General features: G+C 48.3%; 4 protein-coding genes across 4 annotated transcripts; 3 read left to right on the top strand and 1 right to left on the bottom strand.

Annotated features, from left to right (window-relative positions):
* Positions 1–344: 344 nt before the first annotated feature.
* Positions 345–2391, top strand: EDB91DRAFT_1086557 (uncharacterized protein; the record flags this gene model as incomplete). Its single annotated transcript, XM_041316064.1, has 15 exons — positions 345–466; positions 644–764; positions 787–795; positions 853–862; positions 921–940; positions 997–1029; positions 1054–1174; positions 1234–1268; positions 1327–1346; positions 1490–1525; positions 1553–1563; positions 1747–1813; positions 2071–2095; positions 2148–2173; positions 2238–2391. The coding sequence occupies 15 exons, from the start codon at positions 345–347 to the stop codon at positions 2389–2391; spliced, it is 810 nt and encodes a 269-aa protein (XP_041171653.1).
* Positions 2392–2777: 386 nt separating this feature from the next.
* EDB91DRAFT_1339530 (uncharacterized protein) lies at positions 2778–4477 on the top strand (the record flags this gene model as incomplete). The annotated part of the gene is made up of 13 exons (XM_041325669.1): positions 2778–2896; positions 2941–2986; positions 3044–3053; positions 3104–3123; positions 3183–3215; positions 3240–3268; positions 3573–3605; positions 3655–3690; positions 3760–3784; positions 3840–3963; positions 4140–4180; positions 4233–4256; positions 4320–4477. 13 exons carry the CDS (start codon positions 2778–2780, stop codon positions 4365–4367), a joined length of 588 nt encoding a protein of 195 aa, XP_041171652.1. The 3' UTR covers positions 4368–4477.
* Positions 4478–6349: 1872 nt separating this feature from the next.
* EDB91DRAFT_1254053 (uncharacterized protein) lies at positions 6350–7270 on the top strand (the record flags this gene model as incomplete). The annotated part of the gene is made up of 1 exon (XM_041323746.1): positions 6350–7270. The coding sequence occupies one exon, from the start codon at positions 6350–6352 to the stop codon at positions 7268–7270; it is 921 nt and encodes a 306-aa protein (XP_041171651.1).
* Positions 7271–7740: 470 nt separating this feature from the next.
* Positions 7741–10864, bottom strand: EDB91DRAFT_1254052 (Zn-dependent exopeptidase; the record flags this gene model as incomplete). The annotated part of the gene is made up of 11 exons (XM_041323745.1): positions 7741–7871; positions 7928–8397; positions 8449–8558; positions 8610–8729; positions 8780–9039; positions 9093–9174; positions 9227–9363; positions 9414–9506; positions 9564–9930; positions 9984–10530; positions 10587–10864. 11 exons carry the CDS (start codon positions 10862–10864, stop codon positions 7741–7743), a joined length of 2595 nt encoding a protein of 864 aa, XP_041171650.1.
* Between the last annotated feature and the right edge of the window lie 87 nt (positions 10865–10951).

Below are 10951 nucleotides of genomic sequence, written 5' to 3'. Positions count from 1 at the left end.
TGGATGTGAGTAGTAGCTGGCTCGAATTGACGATGCTCGATAGTCGATACTATCAGTGTTCTGCTGGTTGCCGAACGACGATGCTCGATAGTTGATACTATCAGTGTTCTGCCGGTTGCCGAACGAGTCGGAACGACGGTGCTCGATAGTCGATACTATTATCTATAGATTCTTTACGATTTAGATATCACAAGGCTCAAGTATTATTTTCTATATAAGGAATACTAGGACTCATGTTCACAGTTGAGTGAACGTTGCCGACAGTCGCCGACTTTCACACCCTTTGCGTTCACGGAAGGAACGCTACAGTCACTGACCGGCAGAACACTGGTCTTATGTCTACCATGCCTCCATCTAATTATTTCCAACATCCTTGCCACCAAATAATCGAAACGAGTCTACCGTTGCTCACTCACGTGTTGCAAGGAGGAGCTATTCAGGCAATGCGTCGGTGGCCCATCTCATAGTAAGTAGCATTGATCCCTGTCGATCCATCACGTCCTGTTGATCTCTCGAATGATCAACCCTGATCAGCCCCGCTCCAGCGCTGATCCCTGTTGCAACGCTTGGCGTATCTTAGCATAGCACTATTAGTCTATTGCCGTCAGTAATTATGCCAGGTACTACGTACTTTGTGGCACAGCCGTCGGCTATTACTATGTGTCCTTATATTGAGGAGTGCCGCGAGGCGAGAAGCTCGATTTACAGCCTTTTACAGCCTACCTGCTGTTTGCTATGAACTTGATAAGTCACCCTACTGCATTGTACGTCGACGCTGGCCTTCAGGCATCCAAGGTATGCAAAATCTGAAGTTTTGATACGTGATTTCTGATCGACTTTTGATCCGCCCAGTACTGCAATGGTACGGAGTCTTGTTAGATGTCCGCGCGAGTGTATATGATCTCACTGAAACAACCCAGTCGCAACATTTGCTGTTTTAGTGAGTATCTTGACTGACTCAACTCGGAGGGTTTATGTGCTAATCAACTTGTCTAGATTTTTGACTATTGCATCACTCTAGACGCAGAGGTGTGTTTAACACGCTGGTCACAGAATCATGCGATGACCGTCCGAAAGTCGCAGTGGATCTGGCGCCGAAAATGGACGTTTGTGCGATTTATATTCACCATATCACGATACTTGCCATTTTTTGCCATTGGGATGACATTCACAGGTGAGCTATACGTGTTTATAACTTACTTTTTGCGACAATTACATACGGTTGATGGATAGCTGCACTTCGAACACAATACTATCCTGGTGAAAGTGTGAGTGGTGAAACCCCTTACACGCGCAAATATTCATAAAAGCCTCGTAGTGTGTTAGATTTGGACAAGCGTCCAACGGTTAGCGTGCACAACCTACTACTAGTACTTATGCTGGTTTTCTCATCCAAGTTTTGTTCAGTGCTGCACATCATCTGCATTCTAGCCGCAGAAGGTATTGCATGTCTTGAATCAGCCATCAATTTTGACATTTTCTTATCTAGGATTGCTGATAACGAGGATTTACGCTTCCTGGACAAGTAAGCGTCTACTAACATTCCTACTAGTTTTTCCCGTAGTAAGTTTTTGTTCGCATTTCACCACGAAACCCTGATGCTCTAACTGCGACCAGGTTTGTTTCATCGTCTCTTATCTGGTCTCAGACACTCCCCTAGTATTCAATTCAAAAAACACGACTCCGATTACCCTATGTTAGTGATGTCGTCTTAATTTCCGTGGCCATGATGCTCATAGTGTACAGCGGATCCGGGCAACTGTCTTTTCGTGGGCGGGAGAAACAACGTCTTCGAATACGCTGCTTTATTACTGTATGAACTGGGTCAGACATTTCGTCTCGTCTTGTATTTTAATTCTCGAGACTCACGCATGGCATGAATCAGTCCTCCTGTGCCTGATGCTGTTCATCAAATCCAGAAGGTACACAGATACTGTCGGACCGCTTCAAGAAATATTTTTCAATGATTCGATGAGATATATGATTTGTATCATGAGTAGGATTATTCTGTTGGTCGGAGCTGCTCGTGTGCTTATTTCCTTCCTCTTAACAAGTCACATCTTTGTTTAGTATCATTCTGACTATGGTTCCTCCGGTGCGTCGTAGTACGCCTGGCTTGACTTCCATGCATTCATCATTGAACACAGGTTACATGGGTTTCTATCACAAACTCGTGAGTCCAACAACCATCAACAACGACATATGCACTACCAACTGATAATGCATCGCATCTCTAGTCCACAGATCGTCATACACAGCGTCCTAGCCTCTCGTATCCTTTTAAACCTACGAGAAATTGAAGGACGATCGCGAAACGATACGACACATGCGGAAGTATCTGAGATGCAGTTTGGGCATGGTCAGCTCTCGACGCTGAGATTCGAGGCTTGATGAACATTATGTGCGTCGACTCCGGCTGGTCCCATCGTGTATGTATCATATGTCCATATTGATCGGCTTCCGTGCTACGATGTTTTCTGGTGTGCTCGGGACATCAATATATCGCTTCCGTGGGTTCCTTGATCCAGGACTAGCAATCTCCGGTTGAGGGACACTGTTTGGCAGTTTTGCGGTCAACGAGATCCGAAAAATAAAGATGGTAAGTGGTGAATCCCTTCCCAAATATAAGACCGTAGAGTAGACTGACTGGAACAGCCTCGATCGAGGCAGCATCATGATATCAATCCGACTCGGAGTGCCACTACGGCGAACTTGTTCCAAGTTCATCGCAAGTAAATGGTGAACGAATCATCACGATGTGAACCAATATTTATGTCATGTTACATCATGACACCCACGAACATCAGGGTAAATTCACGCAGTACCTACTACTACTACGCGGTACTGCACTGCCGTCTTTATGCGTCCTTATATTGGGAGTAATCCACAACGAGAAGTGCGATTTACAACCCACTTGGTGCTTTCTTTGAACTTGATCAGTCACACCACTGCTTTGTACGTCGACGCTGGCCTTCAGGCATCCAAGGTGTGCAATCTGCGGAGTTTTCGATGTCTCAAGCTAATTAACTTTTTATCCGCCCAGTACTGCAATGGTATGGATTGTTAGGTGTTGTATGAGTATTGTCTCACTGAAAAAACCCAGTCACAACGTTTGCTGTTTTAGTGAGTGGCAGTTCATCAATTCGACTCTTGGGGGGTTGTGTGCTGATCCTCTTGCCTAGATTTCTGACTATTGCATTACTCTAGAGGTGGAGGTATGTTTGGTGGGTATGTAACAGAATCTTTTAATGACCGTCCGAAAGTCGCAGTGGGTATGGCATCGACCTGGATGTTTGTACGATTGATATTCACCATATCACGATACTTGCCTTTTTTTTGGCATTGGGATGACATTCACGGGTGAGCTATGCATCTCGCTTTTTGCGACAATTACTCATGGCCCATGGATAGCTGCGCTTCGAACACAATACTATCCTGGTGAAAGTATGAGCGATCAAACCCCTTACACGCATATATATTCATCACAGAGCTGTATAGCGTGTTAGGTTTGGAAAAGTTAACATGCACAACCTACTGCTGTGTATTGGTTTACTCATATATTCTTTACTCAGTATTGCACATTATCTGCATTCTAGCCGCAGAAGGTATGTCGTGTCTTGAACGAGCCGCCAAATTTGACATGTTCTTGTCTAGGATTGCTAATAACGAGGATTTACGCTTCCTGGACAAGTAAGTGTTTATTCACATTCCTCGTAGTTTTTCCCGTAGTAAGTTTTTTGTTCTCCTTTCACCGCGAAGACCTGATGTCGAATTCGACAACCAGGTTTGTTTTGTCGGCTCTTATATCCTCTCGGACACTCACCTGGTGTTGAATTCAGGCACGTGGGACACCACCACGGTTAAAAGACGTTAGCCATGTGGTCTTTGCTTTCCGTGACCGTGATGCTCATAGTGTACAGCGAATCCGGGCGACTGCCTTTTTGCGGACGGGAGAATCTTCGAGTACGTTGCTTTGTTATTCTATGAACTGGGTCAGTCGTCTCGTCTCTCAAGAAGATTCCTTCACTCACGCATGAGTCAGTCCTCCTGTGCCTGATGTTGTTCGTCAGATCTAGAAGGTACAAGATGACTCCGTTCGCAAGACTGGCCCGTGTGCTGATTTCCTACCTCTTATCAAGTCGTGTCTTCGTTTAGTATCATCCTCACGATCAGTCCTCCGGTGCGTTGTAGCATGCTTGGCTTAAATTCCACGCACTCATCGTTGAACACAGATTTCATGGGTTGCTATCAGACTCGTGAGTCCAACAGCTACACCAACGAGATACGCACCACCAACTGGTAATGTATCACATCTTCAGTCCGCAGATCACCATCCACAGCGTCCTCGCCTCTCGTATCCTTTTTAACCTACAAGAAAGTGAAGAACGTTCGCGAAATCATGCAACAGACGGAAGTATCTGAGATGCAGTTTGAAGAAGGCCAGCTCTCGACGTTGAGATTCGAGGCATGATGAACGTTGCATTATGTGTGACTTGCGAAGTGCGATGTTTGTTTGTCTCCTCGGGACATCACTTCTGGCATACGTTAACTAGACCTCATACGGAGTGGGCAAGTGTCGAGTCACGCTCCACTCAGTGGTACCTAACATGGGCATGGCATGTATTGGCTGATGTTGCTGTGCACTCTGTTATTAGTATCTACGCAGGAAACATAACTTACAGCAAATCACGCAACTGGAACGGGCCCCAGTCGAACGTGCAGCTCTCGTGGGGAAGGAAGTCATATAGAAGGTCAGCTGTATCAATGTACGTTTCTATCCTTCGTGGGACGTTTTTGAAACAACGGAAAAACTGCCATTCATCGGGATTCTCAATGACGCGCGTACAATCATTGAAAAGGCGGACAAAGACTTCACGTACGGCCATCAAAGACTTGTAGGCTGGGACCTGCGAGCGGGAAATGAATGTGATCTTGACTGAAGAGCGACGAGATGCTAAGTACTTTGTGTTCGAGTCCATCCCGCGCCACCTAGAAGTGGAGATTGTTAGTGATATAGAGTGGGTGATTTTTACATTCACATCTGGAATAGACTGGAGGTCTTGAAGACCAGCTTCTTTTAGGACGGCCTCAATGTCTAACACGTATATACATTGCACATCCCACTTGATCATCCGTGCTGGAGGGGTGGTTCAACTGGGAGGAAGTTCGTGTCGAGATTCCACAGGCGCGCTAATTCATCAACTGATGCACCTGCAAAGAGGCGGTCCTTCCGAGACAAGGTGCATGATGCTGGTTATAGCATATTCGAGACCTTCGAGGATGGCGATATAGTATATGCTGCCGTCGAATATCCTAATCGAGCTACATCATGTGATACTGAGCCGGAGATAAGCTTCTTTCCATCCGACATCCATGCCAAGCTCCAAACTACTCCATCGTGTTTCAAGAATGTGGAGAGCAGCTCGCCCGTGTACTGCACCCTGAGCTCTTGGGTTCCTGGGTTCCACCCGTTGCAATTTTTGTAGAATCGGGTGAGTAAATCCCTTACATTTTTGTGCCTGGTCTTGATTTCAAGGACTGTTTTGCCGGTCTCGACATCCCACACTCTTGCTGCCCCGTCATCGGATGCGCTCACAAGTCGCTCGCCATCTGGACTCCAGCCCAAGTACTGACCTCACATACGCAGTGTGTCCTGTCCATTTGGCAACGACCTTCCCCGTCTCGACGTTCCACAACCTCACTGTCTCATCCCAGCTTCCGCTTGCAACTGTGTTGCTGTTTGGAGACAATGTTATAGTAAATACTGTTACCCTATCCCCTTCATCTCGCCAGTTGTCGCCAATCTGTGCCTCGCTCTCCAGATCCCATAGTCGCAGTGAGCCGTCCCCGGAACCCGTTGCAGGCACTGGCGCTAAGTCGCCCTCGACTGCCTAGCTCTTTGGGCATCTATCAATTGTACCTCTGCTCAATGGCTACCAATCATGCTTGAGAGGTCGAAGAATGCTGCTTTGGTCGTCACATACAGTGCGGACGCCTTACAACCTTGCTTGGAGCATGTACTTTCACAGTTACCTCGAATCAAATTCCTCCAGTTGGGCTCATTTCCATCGGAGTTCGATCGTGTTTTGGACTGCTTATTATCGCATCCTGCACCGTTGCCCCAAACACCCAAACATTCGGTCGCGGGGACCTTTTACCCGTCGATGTTGAATTCAGCCCCAAATCAGAGACGATCTTTCAAGGACGAGTGCCCTAACTTCGGAGTGTTGAGCTCATACGGTGTAACATCAGCTGGACATCGTGTATTTTCAGTGGGCTTTGGATACTAGATGTCAGAGACGGAGGATATGTCTTCACGCTGTCGCAGCTCCTGCCAGCTCTGAGATGTATGCCTGACGTGGAAGAACTTTTGTTTCAGCGATCCATAAATTTACAGGGAATACAAGACTTGGACAACTTGAAAGTCCCACTCCCTCGGTTGGAACATATAGCGCTGGAAGAGATTCCTATCCAAATCGTCATATATCTTTTCGCACATCTAGCCCTTCCCGTCGACGTTAAAATCGCTCTACACTTTCTAGCAAGCATTGAAGGCCCTCACAGGTTGACTGAACTATTTTCGGCCATGGAAGTTCCTGATGGATTTGGTTCCATCATCTTGTCTTTCGGCACCTACGTCCAATGGGGTACATCCGGAGTCCAATTCGACACATCAACAACGTTCAAATCTGATTATTTCTGGAACCCTCATGACGATGATATACGAATCTCGATCCGATTCACAAACTATATGTCCGCTGAAATCAAGCTACCCATCATGTTTGACATTTGTCAAATCGTCGCTCAGCGCAATATTCGAAGCTGGTTTGTGACACCTTGCTATGATCTCCCAGAAACCTTCTGGCTCACTGGGTTCGCCTACTTTCCGGAGCTCGAAGTTATCAATGTGACCTGGGACTTCATTGAAGGCATAATCACTGCGTTTCACAGTGAAGGGACGCAGCGCTCAGACGTAGCGTATCGATTGCTCTATACTTTAGAATTGGAGAAGATTGACTTCGAACTCGGTGAACCTAAAAGCCTTCATGACGTCGTCATAATGCGAGCCAAACGTGGCGTCCGCATACACAAACTCCGATTCGCGATGTGCAGGAATTTGATGGTCGATCAGGTGCAGCTCATGCAGGAAGCGGTTACAAACGTTGATTGGGATAGGCATGGAGAGTCATGGGAGTGCCGCAAAGATCTTTTCGATTGTTCTTGGGTTGACTTTGATGCTAATTCAAATTCGGATGCTGAATCGGATTGATGCTCATTCGGAGGACTCCTAGTATCTGATATAGCTGGTCAATACCGGTACAGTACCTATGCTAATCCGTGACGCTCGTTACGAGGATAAACTTGTATTGTAGACGCACTACCGTGGCTATTACTTATCAAACGGTTCAGTGCGCTTGCCGGTCTCTTGTAGTGTCACGCCCACAGATTCATGAAGCTGCTATTCAGTCATACATTGCTTCCGTGCTTGTTTCTCCCCTCCCAGCCGCTGAAGTGGACCACGAAATGAATTTGGAGCGACTCGGGTTAGGCATGTCAACGTCTGCATTAGGCACTCGGGACAGCGTCGGAGATAACTGCACGTAGTGCTGCTTTCCAGTACTTTCGGTCGCCGCTAACAATTTACCAGACCACGCCGAATAGTGTCTAGGAAAGCATGCTCATACTGAGCTTTGTTTGCGTTGACCTGTAGGCCTACAAGCGGTAGTATACAACGATACTTTAGACCTCAAGGAAGTCTGCGAGGTTTTCAATGAGCGTGGTCAGCCGAGCAGCCTCATACTCGGCGAGATCGAGATCTTCCTCAATCAGAATAGCTTCCGTTAGACCTGGTAGTGTCGTCGGCGCATACCCTGCATCAAAACCATTAGCTAGAATGCACAATGAAACTAAAGATAAATAGACTTACCTGTGTGTTTCCCGGGAGCAACGCCCAAATGCTTGAACCATTCTCTATCCTTAATGCCGTCCTCAGAGATAAATCCACGTTCAAACGCTGCGAGTTTTTGATTGGCGACTCTGACCCTCTTAGCTGCACGTACGAAATCACATAGCGGGCCTTTGCTACGCGACCTGCAGATATCCGGTCCCGAGAGGCTTGACTCCGTTACAGACGACATCCATTTGAGTGCGCCAAACCTCAAGTCTTGAACCTGCAGGGCACCAATACCGAGATGTTCCTTGATCCATTGGATGATCCGACGAACGACGCGGGGATCGCGTGCACGATCAATATTCTTCAGCGCCTTACGGAAGGCCGTTTCGGCAGAGGCTTTCTCCTCGTCCAGCTTAAAGCTTGCATCCTGCAACTTTGCAATGGCCTTCCTGAGAGGGTACAGATCCGGCAGAATATCTCCACGGTAAGCAGACTGAATGACACTGTAAAGTATTAGCACGGCATATAATGCGACTTCGTTTGTAGACACTCACATGTCGACGTAGGAGTCAAGCTCAAGTGCATACTGAGTGGTGTTCAGAGGGAGGATGATGGAATCTGTAAGACGCAAGGTCATCAGACCCAAATTCTGCGCGACAGCAACCTAGTCGCAGGTAAGATTGAAAACTGCAAGCACAAATGCATAAAAACATACATGCTTGTGGAAACCAGGGTCTGCGTATACTTCTTGCCACATCTGCGAGTCATAAATAGAGTGGTAGTGGTATGGCGCATCTGTCGGTGTCATACCGAAGCCCTGGTCTGAGCTGGCAACCTGCATAATGTTTTGAGTGCACCAGCAGGAGCATATGATGAGAGACGAACCCCAAGTCTCTGCAGGAAGACTGTATAATCACTTCCCGATCCCAGTGGGTCAATGTGTGGTGCATTGGAAGTCTTTTCGTCCCACATGCGAGCAAATCCGGCATCCACGGGGCCATTGTAAGGGCCAACGTCAAAACGAGCATCCCAGAGGGTCTTTTGGGCATCAGTAGGGTGAGGGACATCCTGGGCAGAGCGCTGGATAAGGTGAGTAAGAGAAGGGGAAGCCCCAGCATCCCAGCGCGAACCACCAACTGAAACGTCTGTCGCCAACTATGAGCAGACCACACATAAATAATACAGATGAAAAACATACCAACGTTGACGTAGGACACTACGTGCGCCTGGATCCATTCTGCGAAATCCTCACCCCACTCAGTGCTTCCGATGAGACCGTACTGTGGCCGATATGTATAAGGAAAGCTGCCGACGAGAACTGATCGCACTTACCTCCTCAGCATCCCAGCTCGCAATGACAATGGTGCGCAGCGGTTTCCATCCACGCTTGTAAAGCGCGCCGAGTCCCCGAACGACTTCACGAAGAGAGACAGTGCCGGATGTGGGATCCGCAGCACCCATAACCCAAGCTACGTCGAAGTATGAGGTACATACTGTACAGGAAGATCGCGCAACTGACCGTCACGGTGGCACCCAAGGAGAACAACTTCGTCTTTGATGTGGCCAGGAATTGCGGCCATGGTGTTCCAGATAGGGGTGACCTTGGTGTCCACTACACAATTACGATTGGTGACAATCCAGCTGGGGGATTGCAATTGCGATGACTTACCATCATTAACCATCCTGACTTTTCTGCTTCCAACCCTCCCATTCAACTTGGTTCCCTCAAGGACACCACCGAGCTCCTCCTCAAAAAGAAGTTTGGCGTTGGCCCACGAAAGTGGTAAGCTTGGGATAGTTGGAATATTAGTTGCCTCAATACGTGTCGCATTCTCGTATGCAGGATAACCTGGCGTGGTGGGGTCACCTGGGTAGATCGAGAGGTACATAACCGAGCCACGTTGAACGGATGAAGGGTTTCTAGCAGGACCGGCGGGGTACGGCTCGTATCCGTTCTCCACAGTGACACTGCCGTCGTCCCGAGGGTCAGAGTAAATCAGTACACCAAGTGCCCCGCGCTCTGCTGCACCTTGCACCTTTTCGTCTGAAGTCAGTAGTCCGTCGTCTCGATTGATACCACCCAGCTTACCTTGAGACCACGGAAATTAGCACCATAGCGAGTCAGGACGATCTTGCCTGTGAGGTCGACTCCAGCACCAACGAGCTTGTCATAGTCATCCTTGGTACCGTAGTTCGCGTACACTAATTGGCCAATAGCCTCACCACCCGCACTGAGACCGTGCCAGGGTGGAATGGCATCTTTGTACTTGGCGGCAGTCTCGTCACGAGGGTCACCATCCTCAAGCAAGTTGGCTTTCCAGATAGGCTGGTCGCTCTCCCCGAGTAATTCCACGGCCAAGCCGTCTGCATTACCTGTATTCATGACAGGGTAATAGATGTCGACCCATGCAGCAGGTTTGCTAAGCTTGGAGATTGAACTGAGAGTTGCCTCGCGGGACTCGGGGGAGCCTGCCGGGTAGATGGGCTCGGTAGCAGGCGCAGGGATACCAAACTCGGACTGGAAGAGTGCAAGGATGTCCTTTGCATCCTGAAAGTCTTCCACTGCGCCGGCCAAATGCGGGTGCGTAGCATAGTCACGCGAGGCTGCAAGGGCAGACTCCGCGGACGGGACGGCACTATATGGGCCTCAGTGAACTAAGATCTGGATGCGCACCACCAATTTCGTGCTCACAGATAGCCGTCCTCGATACGCTTAATGTAACTGTCATAGGATTCAGAGGACTTCTTGTCATGATATGCCTGCCAGTCTTTTTTCAAATCAACGAAGCAGCTGGTGGAGAGGGCCTTGTAGAGTAGGAAGAGGGTGAGGGAAAAGCTAGCATGAACCAGTAACTTGCGAAAAAAGGGTCGCCTTGGATGTCTCCGGGCTTGAACTAGACCTGGAGGGTGCGGAAGCAGCTCATTAACAGGCTGGTAGAAAACTGCCTTCTCACTCTTCTCTGCATTCATCCTGGAAGCGGATGAAAGGACGTGAGACGAAGAAGTAGTGCCACTTTCAACGTTGTGAATTATATATGCGGGCTAGCTAAGCCGGTT

This window comes from Suillus paluster (genome assembly GCF_016628075.1).
Source record: "Suillus paluster strain FC165 chromosome Unknown EDB91scaffold_98, whole genome shotgun sequence".
Lineage (NCBI taxonomy): Eukaryota > Fungi > Basidiomycota > Agaricomycetes > Boletales > Suillaceae > Suillus > Suillus paluster.
The sequence above is the reverse complement of the archived record's forward strand: the minus strand, read 5'-3'. Positions and strand labels throughout refer to the sequence as shown.